Source organism: Phyllostomus discolor, chromosome 12 (assembly GCF_004126475.2).
Source record: "Phyllostomus discolor isolate MPI-MPIP mPhyDis1 chromosome 12, mPhyDis1.pri.v3, whole genome shotgun sequence".
NCBI classification, from domain to species: Eukaryota; Metazoa; Chordata; class Mammalia; order Chiroptera; family Phyllostomidae; genus Phyllostomus; species Phyllostomus discolor.
Window position 1 is genome coordinate 28,147,396 of NC_040914.2, and position 22,862 is coordinate 28,170,257.

A 22,862-nucleotide genomic window follows, 5' to 3' on the forward strand; every position below is an offset into this window, starting at 1 on the left:
CATGTAAAACTGAGAGGTCATAACCCCCGGATATACCATTTTCATTTGACCAATTAAGCCTTTGGCTCCCTTGCTCTCTAATCATTCAAAGTTGTCTTGCCCCTGAGGGGAGGCATCAGGAGGACGGAGAATAAACGAGGCCTCCACCAGGAAAATCTCAGCTTCCGAGATACAGAGCTGTTGTAGTTGGTATTTCTTCCCACACGGTGGCACTGCTGCACTGCGAAACACCCTCTGAGGGCTCCGCAAAATTATTTTCACCTAATACGACTTTGCCCCCCCACCCCTCTTTAATCTGGGGATTTCCTAGTGCTTTTCATTAGATTGCCTGAGAGAGGAGAGGTATCTTTTCAACATGAGGAAATCTAGGAATAGGGTAATCTCCTCAGATCTTTGGTAGGCATTTACAGGTCAGGCATAGAACCCGTGCATTTTTAAAATTCATCTATTCCACATCTATTTATTGTTACCTACTTTGTGACAGGAAGTGTTGTAAACAGAGGTAAAACAAACAGAACTATTCCCCTGGCGCATTTATTTTTAGCAAAGGAGTTAGACAATACACATACAAACATAAGTATAGAATGTCATATCAGACAGTACAATAACAATTACAAAGCATGTTAATGGAACATTATGGTAGATGGTGCTATTTTCTCATTACACATAGAATCAAGTTCACTTTAGTTTCAATACCCACTGCAAAAATTGCTTCAACCCTACCAGTTGAATTCAGTCATTTTTTTTTCCCAAGAGAGAGGGAGGGGATGGAGCCTGGATGGTGGGAGCAACACGAGGTTTCTTATCTCCTTGCCTGCCACCCCTGCCTGGCACTCCCACCACCAACCAACATTGCCACAATAGGAAAAAATAGGAGAAAGAGAATTTAATCTTAATTTGCATCATTCTTTCCAAAACTTTTCATCTGATACTATTCTCCTTCAGCCTAAAGAACTTCCCTTTTTTTTTTTTTTTTTTTTTTGGCAGATGTGCTCATGAAAAATTCTTTTGGTTGACTTAAAAATGTCGTTACTTTGTTGGATATAGAATTCTCGGTTGATGATTGGTTTTCCCTATTTCCAGTGCTTTAAAGAAGTCCTTTCATTGACTTCCAACATTTCTGATGAAAAGTCAACAATAATTTATGCAATGCTTCCCCCACGGCTACAGTATTGTTTTTATCTACTGCCAACATTTCCTCTTTATCTTTGATTATCAACAGTTTGTTTCCTCGATGTGATTGTAGCTGTTTTCATCCTGCTTCGATCTTACTATGCTTTTTGAATCTGCAATTTTAAGCTTTTGCCAAATAGAGACAGTTTGATTCATTATTTCTTCAATTCTTTTTTTGTCCTTTGGGCACCTCTGATGCTTTCAGGGAAATGTTTTTCATATTTTGTGCAGTTTATATCTGTTATCTGCAGGAAAATTGGCCCAGTTTTTTTTTAATGTTACATTTCTGTGGAGGATACTAGGGATCTGCAGGGTAGACAAGAGGGTGGGGTAGGAGAATGTAACCCCAATGCTTTCTGTAGCTCTCCAATAACTGTATACAATCCTCTGTAGTTCATACATCCATAAATTTGACCCCAGAAATGAATACTCACCATGCATCCACACTGCACCAACAGGAGGGCAAGTGGCTAAGATATGAAATACAAAAGAAGCAGGTGAAGAATTTGCTCAGCATTCAGGACTTTGAGCCCAACAATAGCCATTTTTAATCACTTGTGGTAATCAATACTTTTTACATCGTAATTCTTGAAAATTGAGCTAAAGAAAAACACTTCATGATATGAAAAGATGGTCCTGAGATACAATGAAGAAAAAGTGTTCCAAAAATCAGTTACCATATAATTCCATTTTCCTAAATTATTTGATTGGGCATAGAAATCTCAACTTGGGTATGAAAGAAAAATATGTATTAAGCTACAGGCTAAAAATGTTAATGGTGTTAGCGGCAGCCCCAAGCTCTGGTATTCTGGACGACTTTCATTGTTTTTTACTCTTTTACTCATTTTTCGACAATAAACATTTGAATTTTCTCTGCTCTCTATTCCTCTTCTCTCCTTTATATTTCTCCATAGCCCTTTTCGCCATTCGATTTACTATTGATTGTACTCATTCATTTGTGGTTTGTTTCCATCCACTTGAAAATAAGATCTAAGCGGGCACGAAATTTTACTTATATTTTTCCTCTGCTGGAGCCCCTGATGAAAGGTTCCCCTCCCCCCTTATTTGGTTCAACTTCCAAGGAAGGTAATATGAGTTCCCTATACCAGGCACTACTTCCACTCTGGTAAGGGTCAGAATGGGGTTCCATCCTCGCAGTCAGGTCACAAAGATGTCCTCTCATTCACTTTCTCCGAATAATAATAATAATAATAATAATAACAATAATAGTATTCTCATTTTACAGGCGAGAAATGTACTAATTGACTGTAGTCACAGAATTGATCAAACACAGTCAAGGTTTCCAGTCGCTATTCTTAGTGTCGGAAAACAGCCCAGAAGGAAAATCACACTCCCAGGGACAGACTCGGGCCAGAACCTCAGGACACCGCGGTTACGCAGACACAGGTCACAAGCCACACCAGTGGCACGCCAAGGGCACAGCCGTCCGTCACCCGGTTCTGCGGCAGCAATGGGATACGGTAACTAAGGACTCTTTGGTCTCCAAGGCCCGGGAGGGTGGGAAGGAAGAGGTCACTTTTATGCGCCTGCGCACACCCGCGTGCAGCCCCGCCTCGCTCCCGAATCCCAGGACCACGCCTTCGAGCACTGTGACGTACAGGTGCCGGCTGCTCTAGAACTGCCTTTTCACCTCCCATTCTCAGCGTTCCTCTCCTTTAAGCTACGCCTAGTCCCCGCCCCTCGCGCCAGACTCCTCCCTCGTAGGCCGACCGCCAAGAGAGATTCAGTGCCTGCGCAGTGGAGTCAGGGTGTCGACTCACTCCTTCGGGTGAGAACCGGTGGGTGGTCTGGGTGGTCGCGAGTCGGAACCCGATGGCCGCCCGGGCCCGGCAAGCGAGGTGAGACACGGGAACCAGGGTCTGGAGCCGCTGCGCTGTTGTCCCTGAGCCGACTACATTTCCCAGAGACCCGCGCGCAGTGTGTTTGGGTCCTAGGGTGGCGTTGTGGCCGCGGTTGATCCAGGTTCGGCCAGGCGTGTGGAGGCCACGGTGAGAGACGAGGGTGACAGGTCACCGAGTGTGAGCAGCCCGGGGAGACTGAGCGGGAGACTGAGCAGGAGAGATCTCGGCGTGCGACAAAGAGAGACCTGAGAGACCGGTGAGCGGGGGAAACGGTTGTGTCCGGCATGTGAGGTTATATGAGAGTGTGAGTGTGCGCGCGCGCGCGAGTGTGACAGGGACCGGTGTGTGTGTGTGTGTCTGAGTGTGAGAGACCAGTGTGTTGTGTGTGTCTGTGTGTAAGAGAGAAACAGATAGAAAGAGCAATTAGAATGTGAGAGACCAACCCTGGCCGGGTGGCTCAGTTGCTTGGGCCTCCTCCCATGCACTAAAAGGTTGCGGGTCACATCTCAGGTCGGTCGCGTTTGGGAGGCAGCCAGTTGATGTTTCTTTCTCTCCTCCACCCTCCTCTCTCTTTAAAATCAATAAACATACTCTGCAGTGAGGATTTAAAAAGAAAACATATGGCAACGAGAGTTACTAACTGTAGGAGACACCCTCAGTTCTGGGTGACAGACAGGAGGGAAAACCAAAGAGGGCAGGTGAGAGTGAAGATGGTAGAACTGGGTGCTAAGGGATCCATTGTTCCAGAGAGAGGATGGTGAAGCCCGTGGGGGTTTGGATAAAAGGAGAGTAACTCTGACCTCTGGTATTTAGGAGTCAGATTTTAAAATTCTAAACTGTGTTAAACCACAAAGCGGGAAGGGAGAGCAAAGTAGAGGAAATAATAACTATTTCAAAGGATTATTTCAAAAATAAAGTGAAAGAATATAATCTATGCAGAGTATCTCGCACACCTATTATTGTTGTTATTATTTTCATTCCTCACCTGGAGATATGTTAATTGATTTTAGAAAGAGAGAAAGGGAAAGAGAGAGAGAGAAACATCTATCTGCTGCCTCCTGTATGTGCCCCTACTGGGGACTGACAACCTAGGTATGTGCCCTGACCTGGAATCAAACACACAACCTTTTGGTGCAAGGACGATGCTCCAACCACCTGAACCACCTGGCCAGGGCAATTTTTATTTGTTATAAGACCAAAGAATGAGAAGGCAACTTTTAGGAAAAACACTAAATTTTGGACCTCAAACATAAGAGAAACAGTTACACATTACACCCTCCTCAATAGCCATAGGTCCCCATGATCTCCCAGTTATGTGGGCAGAAGAAAGCTGGAAGGTGGGACGAGGGAGACAGGTGTTAGGCTGGTGATTCTGGGAGTGCAGAGCAGACCTCCTCACTCACTATCCTTTCTCTTCCCTTAGCTTTGCCCTCCCAGGACACTGCTGTTCTCCAAGAGAAGACAGGAAGAGAAGGTGAAAATGACTGTTGAACTAATGAAAACCATACCACAGGTTAGTTATTTCCTTTCTCCACCATGAAACACACTCTTCTTAGGACTTAGTAATGACTCTTTTTTTTTTTTTTTAATTCCTTGATGAATCACCTTGTCCAAGGGTCTGGGGATGACTTCTCCCAGAGGACACTGTCCTTACACTGCCTAGTGGGTAAGTGGAATTGGATATGATGAGGCACAAAGCCTCCTCTTCTTACATCATGAACAGGAGAGGGCTCTTTCCCTCCATGGGGATCTTAGTAAAATAATAGTGAGCTGGGTTTCAAGCTAAATGAGCATTAAATAGCCCTCTCCTGTTCATAGAATACATCAGAATCATCCCTTTAGCTGAATTTTGTCCAAATCTCTAATTATATCCCTAAAATCTTCTTTTAAAATTAAATTTCTTTCTCTTTTTTAATTCTCACCCCAGGATATGTAATATTGATTTGGGAGAGAGAGGAAGGGAGGGAAAGAAAGAGAAACATTGATGTGAGAGATCAAAATTGATTGGTTGCCTCCTGTGTGCGACTCAACCAGGGATCCAACTCCCAACCTAGGTATATGCCCTGACTGGGGATCAAACCCACAAACTAGGTATGTGACCTGACCAGGAATGAAACCCACAACCTTTTGTTGTATTGGATGATGCTTCAACCAACTGAGCCACTTGGCTAGGGCTATCCCTAAATTCTTGAAGTTTTTCTTTAGTTTCTACCTATGAATTCGAAGCCTCATTTGTTCACCTAAAAAATTTCATCCTACTTAATTTTTCCAAATTTAAAATTTAATAAATGTGCTTAGAATAAAATTAAAAGGTCTTCAATATTCCCTCTTGCCTCCCAGTTCTTCTCTTACGAGACAGTAACTTCTCAGCTTCCATTTCATTCAGGGTCAATCTAGGTATAAAGAGATACTGTTTTCTCTTCATTCATAGTTAGTGTTTTGTTTAAAAAAACTTTCACTACCCCTAGAGAATGTAGGTATTTTATTTTTCCACCTAAAACATGTGTTTTACCCATCACAGTTAAGTTTCTGATAAATTAGAGTTGATTTTTGTGATTTTGTTTTCTATAAGGTTCCAAATTACCATAAATTGACTTTACATTAAATTGTTACAGTAAATGGTCTTGTCTGGTGTGGCCCAGTGGTTTGAGTGCCAGCCTGCAAACCAAAGGGTCGCTGGTTTGATTCCCAGTCCAGGCACATGCCTAGGTTGCAGGCCAGGTCCACAGTAGGGCATGCGTGAGAGGCAACCACACACTGATATTTCTCTCTCTCTCTCTTTCTCCTTCCCCCCTCTCTAAAAAATAAATAAATAAAATCTTAAAAAAAATAGTTACAGTGAATGTTTAACCTATCATGATAAGTAAGGCAGAGTTTCATTTTTTTTTCAGTTACCTGTCCAGTTGACCCACTAGCTGTTATTGAATGATCTCTTTCTCACTGATTTGGCTTGACACCTACATGTTGCATTAAATTCCTGCGTGTATTTGATTTTATTGGGCCAATTTCAGTTTTACTTGTTTTTAATCTTGTACAAAAATACACATTTTGCCCTGGCCGGGTTACTCAGATGGTTGGAACATCGTCCCATGCACCAAAAGGTTGCAGTTTCGATTCCTGGTCAGGGCACATACCTAGGTTGCAGGTTCAAGTCCCAGTTTGTAAGCATATGGGAGGCACCTAATCAATGTTTATCTCAATGTTTAATGCTGGGTGAGTCCTCATATTGCTTCCCAGCTTACTCTGGTATGGCATAGCATAAGAAATTGCATTCTGGCCCAGTGGCTTAGTTGGTTGGAGCGTCATGCAGCGCATCAAGAGGTTGTGAGTTCCATCCCCAGTCAGGGCATGTATGGGAGGCAACCTGTTGATGTTTCTCTCGCTGTTTCTCTGTCTCTAAAAGCAATAAAAACATGTCCAAGGATGATGATTTTTAAAATATTGCATTCTAAATATATTTATTATTTTAATTGTATTAGGAAAAAAATCACCTACATCAATTCAGTGTTGTTCTCACCTGAACACTAAATCCTATAGAGTACCATTTGCAAAGTATCAATTTAGATATTCTTTTTGTTTCTGTTTTTGAAAGTTCCACCATAGGTGTGGGTCCTGCCTTGAAGCCTTGGTTTACTGTCCTGTGGCTACCTGTCGATATTTCCCAGTGATGGGAAATGGGTTAGTACAGTTGTACACAATGCAGTTTAACTCTTCAGTTAGTGCTATCTTAGGTTGGAGCTTGTGTCTTCATTTCCAGGTCTATTTCTAACATAATGTAGGGACATCTTAACACTTCAGGTTGGAGTCATGTGTGGACATGAACATTGCTTAATCCAGAATGTATTTGTGTCATTTCAGTACTTGGTGACATTCAAGGATGTGGCAATAGACTTTTCCCAGGAGGAATGGGACTGGCTGAACCCTGCTCAAAGGAGTTTATATAGGAGTATGATGTTGGAGAACTATCAGAGCCTGGTATCACTGGGTGAGGACCTTTTCCTCTGTGCATAATTCAGAATTTATGCTTAGGGGTTCTTGACATTTTTAGTTATGAATAAAATTTTTTTATATTGTGTAGATCAGCATAGAATCAGGGAAGAAAGAGGATATTTAGGGACTAATGGAAATTTCAGACTTAATGAATTTGATTATCTATCAGATATTCCATGGGTATGATTTTTAAGCAGTTGGGACCCTAGGCAATAATGTGACTGTTACTGGTCTCCTGCACTCAGTAGGCAGTAACATGGTTCACCAAGAATGTAGCTGGATTACTATAAATTTAGAATATCAATTTTAAAATTTGTATCTTTTTATCAACATGTAACAAATGAACCACTGAAGCACAAACTGTGAACATGTCTTAACTTGTAATCAGAGAAACTAACATGGACACTTCTCAGGCCTGGGATCAACTCACTGGGTAGACTAGCTTTCTGTTCTCTAGAAGGTCCTTGTATCCCACTTGTGACTCACTGAGCATCTGAAACTGAATTTATGTCTTTTATTAAAATTGAGACATTTTTGGCCATTATATTATTAAAATATTTTTTCAGCCATCTTCTGGTACTTTTATTACAAATGTTTGATATCGTGCCCAAGAAACTAAGGGTTTTTCACTTTTTATAATCTTTCTCTCTGTTTTTCAAATTAGATCATTTATTTTCTTATCCTCTTTAATATCTTATTAAGCCCATGTAGTAAATTTTTAAATGTCAAATACTGTACTCTTTTTTTAATAAGGGATTTTTAAAAATTATGAATTAATGTTGAATTTTATCCTATGCATTTTGTTCTTATTTTTATTGTTTTTTCAGGTTTTATTTATTTTTAGAGAGAGGGACAGAGAGAGAAAGAGAGGAGAGAAACGTTTATGTAAGAGAGATAATCAGTTGTTTGCCTCTCACGCTCCCTCCACTGGGGACCTGTTCCAGAACCCAGGCATGTGCCCTGACTGGGAATCAAACCAGCAACCTTTTGGTTGACAGGCCAGCCAGCATTCATTCTATTGAGCCACACCAGCCAAGGGCCAAATACTGTATTTTTTAATTCTGTACTTTCCACTTGTTTTTTTTTTATAGTTTCTATTTCTCTGCTGAGAATTTTTTATATTATTAAATATAGATACAATAGCTGCATTTTTTAAAGATTATATTTATTTATTTTTTGAGAGAGGGAAATGGAGGAAGAAAGAGAAGAAGAAAAACATTGATCAGTTGGTTGCCTCTTGCACTCCCCCAACTGGGAACATAGCCTACAACCCAGGCATATGCCCTGACCGGGAATTGAACCAGTGACCTTTTGGTCCATAGTCTGGTGTTCAATCCACTGAGCCATACCAGCCAGGATGTGACAGCTGTTTTAAATTCCCAGTCTGCTAGTTCTTGGATCTCCACTGATTGCCTTTTCTTCTGAGTATGATGCACTTTTTCCTCTTTCTTTTTATGTCTGCTGTTTTGGATTTTATCCTGGATGCTATAAATAATGTAACATATTGTAGAGACTCTAGATTCTGTTACATACTTGGAAGAGTATTGATTTTTTTTTTTAAAGAAGTTAACTTGACTGAAATTTCAAACTGCCATTAGAGGTTCTTTCCAATATTCATTGACTGCTGTCAGATGATCCTCTAAAAATGCTCGGCTAAACTTCTGCCCCTGACCCCTTAGAAAATGGTCTAACTTTCATAGAGTTCACTTCTGGCAGTCCCACTAGACTATGGCTGAAGCTTTAGGTAGTATGCCCTAAAAACATGCTGTACCCCTTTCCCTAATCATTCCTATCTTGTTATTTTGTCATTATTAAGGAACTGGTTTTTAGTCTGAAATACCCAAAACATAGCCAATTTTTATGTCTTTTTTTGCATGCAGGACTTTGCATCTCTAAGCCATATGTGATCTCCTTATTGGAGCAAGGGAAGGAGCCTTGGGACATGAAGAGTGCGATGACGAGCCCATTCCCAGGTGAGTGGGGGACAACTAAGTAGGGGAATCCTTTCTAGGTAACAGCTCAGCCATTTTTAAAGGTGATACCTCTTCATTTATGCCTCTTAAAAGTCTCCTCAAGCCTTCCAAGCCCTAGGGGATGGTTGAAATATTACTCCTTAGCACGGGCTTTTCATATCTCTTCCACTTGGTCTCCTAATAACTCATATTGCAAAAATCTTTATCCAGCTCCTTTCTATCCCCTTTCATTAAGTCATACAGACATATATAAGCTTCTTGGTTTCTCAGATGTTTCTTAATCCAAAATTAGGTGCTACTTGCAATTATGACATACTCTGCTGCTTTAAATCTTTCTTTGGTTTCCCATTACCAATAAAAATGCAAACTCTATCAGGCCATATGTGATGAGCAATTTTCTACTTCTCCAACTTCATCTCTCTCACTTTTTAGCTTTTCCATTATAAGTTAGTCCAGAGTTTTCTTGGTATGCCAGGTACTAAGGTATGTTTCAAGTATGTTATAGGTATGTTAAGGTAAGATAGGAGTTTCTAAGCCTTGGAGACCAAATGAGTCTAGTGTTTATGCACATTTACTCCTTTTTCAAGACATCGTCTAGGCCTGGCTGGGTAGCTCAGTTGGTTAGAAGATTGTCCAATATGCAGAGCTGTGGGTTTGATCCCCGGTCAGGGTACATACAAGAATCAACCAATGAATGCATAAATAAGTAGAACAACAAATCACTGTTTCTCTCTTTCCTTCTCTCTTCTTCTCTCTCTCTAAAATCAATTAAAAAAAAAAAAAAGACATTGTCTAGGTGACAAGGTAAGAAAGATACTTATGTGTCAGTTAAAAAAAATGAAATTAATAATAGTGATGCCCGCCCTGGCTGGTGTAGCTCAGTGGATTGAATGTGGGCTGCGAACCAAAGGGCCACTGGTTGGATTCCCAGTCAGGGCATATGTCTGGGTTGCAGGCCAGGTCCCCAGTGGGGGCCACATGAGAGGCAAACATACATTTACATTTCTCTCCCTCTTTTTCTCCCTCCCTTCCCTTCTCTCTAAAAATAATTATAAATATTAAATAAAAGAAAAAAAATAGCGATGCCAACCTATTATTATAAAACCAGTATCTTCAGAAGCACGCATGGTAAAATCCCATTAAGATGTGACCTGAGAAGTGACACCTTTCCTGAACTAGCGAAAGTGAAAAGATGGCCCTGGCTGGTGTGGCTCAGTGGATTGAGTGCTGGCTCTCGAACAGAAGGGCCATTGGTTTAGTTCCCAGTCAGGGCACATGCTTGGGTTGCGGGCCAGGTCCCCAGTAAGGGGTGTGCAAGAGGCAACCACACATTGATATTTCTCTCCCTGTCTTTCTCCTTCCCTTCCTCTCTCTAAAAGTAAATTAAAAATGTTTAAAAATAAAAATAAAAGATAAAAAAATAAGTGAAATCTAAGAAAAAAAGAAAGTAAAAAGATGAATGGGAAAATTCCTTAATATGTCACCTCAAGTTCAAGATGTGTGAGAAATGAAGAGTGTACTGTTTTGAAGCACATAGAGATGGTTCACAGGGATACTATTTTCTGTGTATGAAAAGATAACTCCAGGAGTTCACCTAAACCCCAAGGGACATCACAAAGCATGAGATTTTTGTGGTTGTTGTGAACTGTAGAGATTTTCAAACATCAGTAGGAATAATGTTTTTGCGATGATATTCATATTTTAAAATAATTAAGCTATTATGCAGATCAGTTAGAAGTAGAGAATCAAGGACGGTAACTTGCCTCATTATGTTACATTTAATTTTCTTAATCACCTGTTTCACATTCCTCTATGATCTTTCAGTCTCCAGGATCTTCTCGCATATTTTTCAGTTGACATGCCTGTACATAATACATTTTGTGGGATTCATTATTTTTGAATTACCTATTCCATGTTAAATATTTCCTTTGTTATAATCCATGAAAGGAAACATTTGCTTTTTTGTTGTCTTTCAGATTGGGAATCTAGCTATGAGACACAAGAATTATCTCTGAAGCCATGCATGTATGATGATGTGTTAATGGAGAGCATTACAAACTATGGACTTGAGCATTGCGTTTTTGGGGAAAACTGGAAAGCTAGAGATTTTTTTGAGAGGCACCTGGTAAGTCAAGAGTCATTTATCAGACAAGAAACACTCACTTACAAAAAAACCCTTACTTATGAAGTAGACCACAAATACAACAAATCTGGGAAATTTGTCCATCTAGATTATGCAGGAGAGACTTTTTATAATCACAGGTCTGATATAAAAAGTTTTTCCAAAAATTCCATGATAAAGAAACACAAAAGAGTCTATGGAGGAAAGAAACTTTTCAAATGTAACGAATGTGAGAAAACCTTCACCCAGAGGTCATCCCTTACTGTTCATCAAAGAATCCATACTGGTGAAAAGCCATATGAATGTAAAGAATGTGGAAAAGCCTTCAACCAGAGTCAACACCTTGCTCAACATCGCCGAACACATACCGGAGAGAAACTCTTTGAATGTAAAGAATGTAGGAAAGCCTTCAGCCAAAATGTACACCTTATTCAACATCAAAGAATTCATACTGGAGAAAAACCATATAAATGTAAGGAATGTAGAAAAGCCTTCAGCCAGCCTGCGCACCTTGCTCAGCATCGGAGAATTCATACTGGAGAGAAGCCCTATGAATGTAAGGAATGTGGAAAGGCATTCAGTGATGGCTCCTCCTTTGCCCGACATCAAAGATGTCACACTGGCAAAAGACCCTATGAATGTGTTGAATGTGGGAAAGCCCTCAGGCAGAATGCATCCCTTATTCGTCACTGGAGATATTATCACACCGGGGAGAAACCCTTTGAATGTGTCAACTGTGGGAAAGCCTTCAGTGATCACATAGGCCTTATTCAACATAGGAGAATTCATACTGGAGAGAAACCCTACAAATGTGATGCGTGTGGGAAAACCTTCAGCTATGGCTCATCCCTTATTGTACATCAGAGAATTCACACAGGAGAGAAACCTTACAAATGTGATGTCTGTGGGAAGGCCTTTAGCCATCACGCATCACTCACTCAACATCAAAGAGTGCATTCTGGAGAGAAACCTTTTGAGTGCAAGGAGTGTGGGAAAGGCTTTAGGCAGAGTATACACCTTGCTAGTCATCTGAGAATTCATACTGGTGAAAAACCCTATGAATGTAAGGAATGTGGAAAAGCTTTCAGCATCAGTTCACAGCTGGCCACTCATCAGAGAATTCATACTGGAGAGAAGCCCTATGCATGCAAGGAATGTGGTAAATCTTTCAACCAGAGGGCACACCTTGTACAACATTATAAAATTCATACAGGAGAGAAACCCTACGAGTGTAATGAATGTGGTAAAGCCTTCAGCCAGACTACCCGCCTCATTCAACATCAAAGAGTTCATACTGGAGAAAAACCCTATCAATGTACTGAATGTGGAAAAGCTTTTAGTGATAGTTCATCCCGCGCTCAGCATCAGAGACTTCATACTGGCCAAAGGCCCTATGAATGTGTTGACTGTCAGAAGACATTTAGGACAAAGTCATCCCTTATTTGTCATCAAAGATGTCACACTGGTGAGAAACCTTATGAGTGTAGTGCATGTGGCAAAGCCTTTAGCCATCGTCAGTCCCTTACTGTTCACCACAGAATTCATTCAGGAGAGAAACCATATGAATGTCAGGAATGTAGGAAAACCTTTAGCCAGACTGGACACCTTAATCTACATAGAAGAGTCCATAGTAGAGAGAGATCTTACAAATGTAAGGAATGTGGAAATGTCTTCAGACAAAGTGTATACCTTGCTCAACACCAGAAAATTCATGCTGTAGAGTCTGCTCAGTCAGCCAGCTTTTCCTCATCCCTTATACCACCAAGTCCTGTGGATATATCTGCTAAATATTTTTGGAATTCATCCACTTATTTCAGTTCTCATTGCCCTAGTCCAAAACCGAGTCCTTTTTCCTGGACTATTCCAATTGTATAAGAACTGACTTCCTTGCATCCTCTTTTGTCCCTCTTTTGAATCCCCTTGAAATTCATTGTTCACACTACTACCACAGCATTATTTTTAAAATGTAAATGTAATAATATTACTTTCCTCCTAAGACCCTGCTAAGAAATTTATTTTTTAAAATATTATTTATTTATTTATTTTTAGAGGGGAAGGGAAGGAGAAAGAGGGAGAGAAACAGCAATGTGTGCTTGCCTCTCATGTGCCCCCTATGGGGGACATAGCCCACAACCCAGGCATGTGCCCTGCAATCCTTTGGTTCACAGGCCAGCACTTAATCCACTGAGCCACACCAGCCAGGGCATGTTAAGAAATTTTAAACTAGTCAATGCATATAAAGAGTTTAGCATAGTGCCTGACTCTTTAGTGCTTATTTAATGTTGGGTCAATATTCTTAAGAGCCTGTTTTAATAAAACAGTAAACTCTGGAAAACAGTATATCAGTACCAGGATATCATAACAGGTTTGGAACTCAAATGCCATCTTTGATGGATGATGAGGATTAGCATTGGTATGTTTAAAGCTTGGTGTTGTAACAGTTAAAGAGTGGGTTTCTCATGAATCTGAGGCTGTGTTCTTCTGTTGGTGAGGAAATTCAGTATGACCTGATGAATAGTTACAGGTCGTGTTTGGAGCTCTGGATAAGACAAGAACCAATGAATTAGAATTTGCTGGGAAAAATTAATATTTAGTCCAGGAAGAAAAATAAATGTTACTAATAAAATTAAAGAAATAGAGAACTTAAATAATCTAGCCCCTTTTCAAGTTGCCAGTAATTAAGCTGTTATAGAGTATAGAAAAATATATTTGAAATATTACATTTTTGTCATGAGGCTAACTCATCTGTGATGTCAACCCCAGAATAAAATGAAATTATAGATGAATTTACTCACGGCTATATACAGAAGGGAAATTATTACCCTCTACTGAAGAAGAACAGAGACTTGGGATAAATGGAGATCTATACAGATTTTTAGGTGGAAGTTTCAACATTGTATAGATGTCTGCACATTCACTCAATTGCAGTCACAATCTTTGTATGATATTTTTGCATTGACTGTTTTTTTGAAATTCACATAGGATAGTAACTGGGCAGGCATCTCAGAAATTTTTGAAAAAGATCACATACCCATCAATTTAGTATATTACAAAAATGGTATTTTTGACGTGTCATTGAGAGGGATGGATTATTTAAATGTTGTTTAACAAGTAGTTCTCTAACTAGAAATAAAGTCAGATCTATATGTTATCCCTTACAGACAATTGCATTAACTATGGATTAGAGATGTAACAAAAGACACATATGAAGATTCAGGAGCAGAATGTAGAATATTTCTACCATTTTGAGTCGAGGAAGAAGACTTTGGTAAACAGAACACAGAGTTTAGGAGCCATTAAGAGAAGTGACATTTAGGACCATGTAAAAAATTTAAACCTTTTCCATGGTATAAATCACTGTATGCAACGTTAACAGGTACAGGACGAGCTGAGAGATAGTTCAAATGTATATCATGAAGGATGTAGCCCTCATCAAAAGTACTATTGGAAACCAGCAAGGATAAGATAAGATATACAGTCCGGCAAACCATACCAACTAGCAACTCTTCCATTGTTTTAACTCTAGCTTAAAACAATCAAATAAAATAAAGTCCTTAATGATACTAATTACCAGATAAGTGCAAAATTTAGAAGTCCTCACTAACAACATCCAACCCATGTGAATGTATAGGGTAACTAATATTTTCAGACCAAAGTACTCAAACATCTTCCATCTTGAGTAATTCAGTTCTCAGACATGTTGTTCATGGAAAAAATGTCTCAGTTGCTGAACACAAGTTCGGTTCTTGACCTTACAACCCTCTCATGCTGATACCTGTATGATGGGTCACACTTCTCTCAGGCAACAAAAGAGAGAATGTGTGAATATGACAATGATTTGGTTTTCAAACAAATTGCTTCTTGAACAGCCTTCAAGAATGAATTAACTTCTAGATACCACTGTTTCCAGTACTGCTGCAGATGTGAGAAATGATGTTTTTATACATTGGGAGGCTAAATTGTTGGAAAACCACTTTAGAGGGCAATGTGGTGTTAACTGTCAACATTGTAAATGTATTTAATTAATTATTGTCACAATTCTACATCTAGGCATTTAACTTAAAAGTTCAAGTGCAGAAATATACACACATAAGCACATTTATTATAAAATTGTAAATTACTTAGAACAGCTATAATGTCCAACACTAGTAAACTGTTTACTTAAATTATGGAAAATTGGTTCAAGAGATGATTATGCAGAATAAGACCTCTCTATACTCACAGAAAGTGTTTGTAGTTTATTAATTGAAAATTTAATTTCTATAACTATATAATATAATATGGCAGTTTTAAATATATAAACTATAAAGTTAAAATTATGAAAATGTATATATATCAGATAGTTGTTTTTCTCTACAGTACAAATAAAAAAACAAACAATTTTACACAAATTTCTTTGCTGAGCCACTTTGACCCACTTTGATATTCTATAAGGTTTTGCTCGTGTTAGCAGTTGTACAGGGTTCACTTTAATCCAATCACATGCTCTCCTTGGTACACAGGTGGGAGATGATATGAACATCATTTGGCCACAATTCAAAGATGGTGCATAAGTTCCTGCTGTTCTTGCTAGAGGTGGCCTTGTACGTGTTCTTACCAGCTTGTATCCCAGCAGTAGTTTCTTTTCCTTATAAAATGAGATTAAATTATTTTGCTGTCAATCAAGGAAACCCAACCAATAGAAAAATTGGTAGTATTGGGTATGTTTCATGCAAAAGATCCTCAGAAAATGTGGATTATTGTTAAAGTTTGTTATTGGGTGAAATGGAGTAAAAGTTGCTGGGTCCTAATCTTCCTGTCAGGAAAGCATGCACTGATAGCGACAGTCAGCTGTGGTCTAGATCACTGTTGCCTTAAACCAATGGAAAGAGTACAAGATGTGCCAGTGTAAGGAATATGTGTAATGCCTGTCCATATGGAATTGGGTAATATAAAGTAAAAGAAAGGATGACTTACAGTTTAAAAATTTTGCTTTAAGGCATGAACTAGAATGCAAGCCATGTTTGTAACATAGTTGTCTAGTTGATTTCTTCCTTGTAGCACTGTATGATTGCTAAATGTCACAGTGCCAATAAAACTCACTGTTTTGTTTGGCATTGTGGTTACTGAAATGAGGGTTTGGGAGAATTTGGGATATTGTAACTCCAAACCCCAAGAAACCTTAAGGACCCCTGCCAACTAAAGCTCCGTTGCTTAAGATAGTTATAGATGAAGGTTAATGAATTTTCCATATTATGGAAAAATCACTGAAGCCAATGATTATGGCTTCAGTGATTTTTTTTAAAGAAAAAACTTTATTTCACATTTTGAGTATTTCAGTTAGATGAAGTCAGGTTTTTTCACTCTACTGCCTTTCAGATAGATTCATAAAAATATAACTCAGGAAAGACTTAAACTCTTGGGCTGAGACTTTTTACTTTTATAGTAGGTTAAGAATAAATATTCTTTACAATAAAAGACAAAGTTTGTTATATTGGTTTCCATTCACAAAACTACTGTTAGCATTTTTTCTTTCTACCCTGAACCTAAAAAAAAGCATAATTTAGCCCTGGCTGGCGTAGCTCAGCGGATTGAGCGCGGGCTGGGAACCAAAGTGTCCCAGGTTCGATTCCCAGCCAGGGTACATTCCTGGGTTGCAGGCCATAACCCCCAGCAACCACACATTGATGTTTCTCCCTCTCTCTCTGTCTCTCTCTCTCTCTCTCTCTCCCTCCCTCCCTTCCCTCTCTAAAAATAAATAAATAAAATCTTAAAAAAAAAAGCATAATTTTAACCAAAGCTTAATGAAAGTATTTGAGGTTTAGAACAATTTTATTATTACTTTTATTCAGATGAAGTTATTCCTAGTTTAGTAAGCATTTTTCTTAAATTACAGGTGCATCTTGGATTTTATCAGATGCATTTTCCTCACGTATTTATATGATTAAAGGATTTTTAAAATATTTTTTATTTTGTTAAGATTTTATTTATTTATTTTTAGAGAGGGAAGGGAGGGAGAAAGAGAGAGAGAGAGAGAGAAACATCAATGTGCGGTTGCTGGGGGTATGGCCTGCAACCCAGGTATGTACCATGACTGGGAATCGAACCTGCGACACTTTGGTTCGCAGCCCGCACTCAATCAACTGAGCTACGCCAGCCAGGGCTTAAAGGATTTCTTTCACTTTTTGTTTATTAATGATGACTTTCATTAACACATTTCCCACCCTGGCACTCCTATGACGTATTCTTGTAAATGAATAGAACTTCAGCTAACTCCGATAATGCTATGTAGAGGGTTTTAAAAAGGTCATGAGGGGTGGTACTTGTGCCTGGGAGGCTGGGCAGCCTTCTCTGAGATGACTAGTGAATGACACCAAGGAGCCACCCAGGTGGAAAAAGTTTGAGGCAAATGAATATTATTTTTAAAATTAAGATAATATACAGAGTTGCAAAGAAAATAAAATCATAATCCTACGACTGGTAACATTTTGGTCAACGTATCTGCCTGTATACAGAGCTATTCTTTTTATAAAAATAAGATTATAATATATTGATGTTATAAAATCCCTCCCACCCACCCACACATACACAGTGTTAAACTCTGGTACTTGGCATCGCCCAGCACTGTTGCCCCCTATTCTGACAACGGTGCCACCCCGAAAGACGATCCTCGAAGGACCAACGTACTTGCCCCGCCCACCATTGTGTCCGTTCTTCTGGAGGCCCCGCCCTCGCCTAGCAACTGCGCCCGCCGCTCCCACGCAAGCGCGACTCCCAGAGTTCCCTGGGGCACGGCTCCGTAGCGCAGGGTGGCCTGTAGGCCTGGGGCTTCGCGCACGGACGCCATGTGATCGCGGAGTGGACCTGCGCCTCGCAGTCCACGCTCCGCGCGACGCCTTCACGACAGTGGCGGGACTACGTTTCCCAGAGGGCGCGGCGGCGGCGGTCACGCCCACTTCTTACGGCGGCTCTCCCTTGGCTCTCGCGAGCCCTGCGCGGCGTCGGTCTGGTCGGCTGGAGTCCACACGGGGCGGGGACAGGGCCGCAGGGGGCCGGGAGTTCCTAGCGTGGGTGGGTGTGATTCTGGAGACATGCGAGGGGCTGCGAGGGCGGCCGCGAGCGCGGGGACGCACAAGCTGGGGGCCCCGGCGCAGCGAGGCGCTCTCCGCCCTAAGCCCGGGGCGGGCCTAGGCGCGACGGTGGCGTTCCCGGCTTCTCTGGACCGCCGGGGCCGGGGAAGGCCGCGCTCCAGGAACGGCCTCATTTCTAAGGGCCGGCGGCGAGCGGTGATGATGGGGCCTGAGACCAGAGGTGAGGATGACGGGTGGCCTTGCGGGGTTGGTGGGGACGACCTCATCCCTTCAGGGTGAGAGGACCCAGAGTCTGGACGTTGAACGTGATTCAGAGCACCCCGGCACTGGTGCAGGCAGCGACCTGGACTGGCCCGGAGTTACCGGCCCGACGCTCCCGTTTTCAGGGTCCTGGAAACCCAGGACCTCGCTCCGACACCTCGCTCCTCCGGTGGCCGCCTGAAAGGGAGTAAGGGCCATCCATGTACGAGCTGCCCTTTCACGCCTGGCCTCATCCTGCTGGTGCCAGAGTGTTGGGTTCTCCACCTGCGGAAGCCCTTTGCGGTTACGGTTTGTGGGAGACTCAGCCTGAAGGCAGCGTCTCCAGGATGCTGAGTCCGAACGCAGATAGACCTGACCGCCCCTTTGTCTCCTCCGACCCCCAGTTCTGCCTTTCAGAGATGCCGCCCTTCTCCAGCGCAGAAGGCACAAGCAGGAGGCTGCAGCGACAGGGAATGAATCGGGAGCCATGTCCCAGGTGAGTTCATGTTTTCTGTCTCCACCTTGCTTTTCAGGACTGCATAGTGCTTACTTTAAAAAATTTTTCAGGTTACTTTTACATTCTGTTTAACGATTACAAGTACCCACCTGGCACCATCTACAGTTGTTACATTATTGGCTATGTACCCTATGCTGTACTGCACAACCATCTATTTTGTAACTGTCGATCTGTACTTTGTAGTTCCTTCCCTTTTTAAAAACAATCCTCATCTGAGGATCTGTTTATGGAATTTTTTTTTTTTTTAAAAAAAGAGAGAGAGAAAGGGAAGGAGAAAGAAAGAAACATCAATGGGTTGCCAGGGATCAAACCTGAAACCTAAGTATGTGCCTTGCTGAGGGATCAAGCCCGCAACGTTTTGGTGTATGGGACGATGCTCCAACCAACTGAGCCACCTGGTCAGGGCACAATCCCCTCACCTTTTTCACCCAGTCCTGCAACACCCGTCTTCTGTGGCAACCATCAGTCTGTTCTCTATTTATGAGACTGTTTCTGTTTATTCGTTTATTGCTCTTTGTTTTGCTCTTTAGATTTCACTTAGCACAATACCCTCTAGGTCATTCCATGCTGGCACAATGGTAAGATTGCATTTTTTATGGCTAAATAATATTCCATTGTGTAAATGTACCACAAGGTTTTTTATCTATTTGTCTGTTGATGGGTGCTCAGGTTGCTTCCAGTTTTGGGCTGTTGTAAATAATGCTACAGTGAACATAAGAGTGCTAAGAGGTTTCAGTTGAAGAGATGTGCTCTGGGAGCTGGTTCCCATTTCCTCCCATTTTGGTGAGTGATGGGCTGTGGGGCTACCCAGGGCCTCCCTCCTTGCTTCCTCTTGATCCCATTCAGTGTTCCTTCTTCATAGGCCAAGTGACTCAGCCCCTCCCTGTGCCACTTTGCTTCGAGGGACTCTGAGGAAGCAGAAAGGTACTCCTTGGGGGAAACATGACTGCTCCTTGTGCTGTGCCTGGTTTGTTGGGTGTCCACTTCATGGCAGTCCCTGGAGAAACAGGTGGCTGAGCCTGAGCCCCTTCGAGTAGCCCACAGCCTTGTGGTGGAAGATGTGGAAGTAAAAAGGCTCCAGACTACAAGAGCTTGGACCAGTCGTATGACACAGGCTGTGCTGTGGAAGTAGATAAGGGAGTGTTTACTGAGACAGGATCTGAGCCATGTTTTGCTTAGTTTTTAAAAGATTTTTATTTATTTATTTTTAGAGAGCGGGGAAGGGAGGAAGAAAGGGAGAGAAACATAGATGTATGAGAGAAATGATTGGCTGCTTCTTGCAGGGCCCCATCTGGGTACCTGGCCCGCAACCCAGGCATGTGCCCTAACCAGCAACCTTCCCTCAAACTGGCAACCTTCTGGTCTGCAGGCTGGTACTCAATCTACTGAGCCATATCAGCCAAGGCTGTTTTGTTTGTTTGTTTGTTTGTTTGTTTGTTCGTTAAGATTTTATTTACTTATTTTTAGAGAGAGGGAGGGGAGGGAGAAGCGGAGCAAGAAAATTATTGATTGGTGGCCTCTTACACGCCCCCAAGCAGGGACCCAGCCTGCAACCTAGGCATGTGCCCTGGTGGGGAATTGCTGGAGGTGTTTTGGTTTGCAGGCCGGCATTCAACTCCTGAGCCATCTTTTGAAGGGAGAGGTGATATTTGGCAGGCAAAAGGGGGAAGGGCAGCATCTTTGGTTTGAAAGGGTCATTTTCCCACTTGATTGTGTGGCTTCTTAAAATGACAGTTGTTTTTGTCAGCTGTTTCTCATAAATATATGAACCAGGTTCCACCTTTTTCGCCCAGACTGCTCTTAAGGAGGTCACCTGTGATCTCCACATTACTAAATGCAATACTCAGTTTTTAGTCTTTTTTGGATTCTCTTTGGTTCTTGAAATAGCTCATGTGTTGGCAGGCTTTCAGGGTATAGGGCTAGGTAGTAAATATTTTAGGCTTTCAGGGGGCCACTCTACTCTTCTCCCTGAAGCTAATGCAGCCACAGACCTTAGGTAAATGGATGGTGGGGTTGTATTCCACTAAAACTTTATTTACAAAAAAGGTGGCTGCCAACCCCTGATGGGGTTATCCCCACGCCTCCAATAGCTCCTAGGAGGCCTTCCTCTTCTGGCTTTTCTCCACTTTCCTGACCCTCAGTTTCTGTGGCTGGTTCTTCCTGTCCTTCACTATAACTGGGTGCACCTCAGGGCTCGGTTCTTGGCTCTCTCTTGTCCATCAGCACACCTTCCCTGTTGTCTGTGAAAACTGGCCACATGCTGGTGTCTTCTGAATTCTCCTTTCTAGCCCACACCTCTCCTCTGAGCTCCAGGCCTGTGTATCCAACTCAACTCCCCCACTTGACACTACCAGACCCAAATTCCTGAGATTCTCCCCCAAACTGGCCTCTCCCCCAGTTGTGTCTGTCTCAGACTGTGGCAGCCCTGCTCTCAGTTACTCAGGCCAGAAACCTCGCACTGTGCTTGTCTTCTCTTTTCCCTCACTGACCGTATTTGATCTGTTTGCAAGTCGTAGGGGCATTGTTTTAAATTGTGCCTGGAATCTGAGGGTCATCACCACGCTCCCCACCACTGCCTTACTGTTGGTCCTAACTCTGCTTCTGTGACCTCCTGCTTCTGCTCCTGTTCCCAAGGTCACTTCCCAACACAGCAGGCACAGTGATGTCACTCTCTGCTCAAAGTCTGCTAGTGGCTTTTCTGAATGAGGCTGGAATCTTTCCTGTGACTGGTGGCCCCACATGACCTAGCCCTTGTAGCTCTGACACTTCTGACTCTGTGCTTATTCAAAAATTGCCTTTTGCACTGGCCAGGTTGCTCAGTTGGTAGGAGCATGGTCCCATAAACCAAAAGGTTGCAGGTTCGATCCCTAGTCAGGGCATGTACAAGTGGTGACCAGTTGATGTTTCTGTCTTTCTCTGTGTCTTTAAAATCAATAAACATATTTAAATTTAAAAAGTTTTAAAGATTTTTATTTGTTTTTAGAGAGAGGAGGAAGAGAGGGAGAGAAACATCTATGTGTAAGAGATACACCAACTAGTTGACTATTACATGCCCCCAACTGGGTGCTAGCCTGCAACCCAGGCATGTGGCCTGACCAGGAATGGAATTGGTAACCTTTCGATTCACAGGCCAGCACTCAATCCTCTGAGCCACACCAGCCAGGGCAAAATAATTTTTTTTAATTGCCTGCTCATTTTTCTGTCTGAAATTCCAATCCTTCCACCAGATCTTTACTTCTCTCATTCCTGCTTCACTTTCTTAAACTCTTTATCACCTATATATGTTTTACTTTTAAGTTGTTTTACTTTATTTATCTTGTCTGATTCCCTACTGCAGGGGTCACCTGGCACCGACAGAGATTTTAGACAGTTTTGCCCCAGTGTCTAATACAGAAAATATTTGTTGATTAAATATTTTAATATAGTCTTAAAGTTCTCTTATAGCCAATGTCTTGCTAATTTAATATAGTATCAACTATTCAGTATATTCATTTTTGTACCTGAAAATGTGCTTTACCCTGATCATTTCCTATGAATACGTTTGCAGTTTTTCTTACTTTGTGGATTAAAGTTTACCATACTAAGATGAAATCAGAACGCTTTTAAAATTATATTTCAATGAAACAGCAATAGGGCCTCAATAGCTAGAATTCATGCTTTAAAAAAGAATTACCAAAAAAAATTGTTACCAATATTTGATTTGTATACTTTCTAATAAACTAAATTGAATGGGATCAAAAAACCTCTTTTATGAATTTTTCATGTAAAATACTTTTTATTCAATTCTTGTGAAATATTAATACAAAATATTGTTCTGTAAGTATAGAGTTGCTTTTGCAGTTTGTTTGTCTTTAATGACTCTTTCTCATCTTTATTTAGATTACAAGTTAAACACCTAATCAAATTCTGACACCT

At 41.4% G+C, this 22,862-nt stretch overlaps 2 protein-coding genes across 3 annotated transcripts in view; both read left to right on the forward strand.

The window, feature by feature from the left end:
* The window catches only part of LOC114511023 (zinc finger protein 850), a 31,761-nt gene extending 18,624 nt beyond the window's left edge, over positions 1-13,137 (forward strand). The window contains 2 exon segments of the mRNA XM_028529616.2: positions 8,951-8,974; positions 11,312-13,137. Of these exon segments, the coding sequence (XP_028385417.2) occupies positions 8,951-8,974; positions 11,312-12,995 (1,708 nt within the window). The 3' untranslated portion in view covers positions 12,996-13,137.
* A 4,942-nt stretch (positions 13,138-18,079) lies between these two features.
* Positions 18,080-22,862, forward strand: part of LOC114511020 (zinc finger protein 470) — a 46,999-nt gene continuing 42,216 nt past the window's right edge. Inside the window, exons 1-2 of one of the 2 annotated variants that reach the window (XM_036012729.1) lie at positions 18,080-18,410; positions 18,835-18,926. In XM_036012729.1, the coding sequence (XP_035868622.1) occupies positions 18,191-18,410; positions 18,835-18,926 (312 nt within the window). In that variant the 5' untranslated portion in view covers positions 18,080-18,190. The remainder of the gene's footprint in view (positions 18,411-18,834; positions 18,927-22,862) is intronic. The other variant, XM_036012728.1, reaches the window with a different exon arrangement.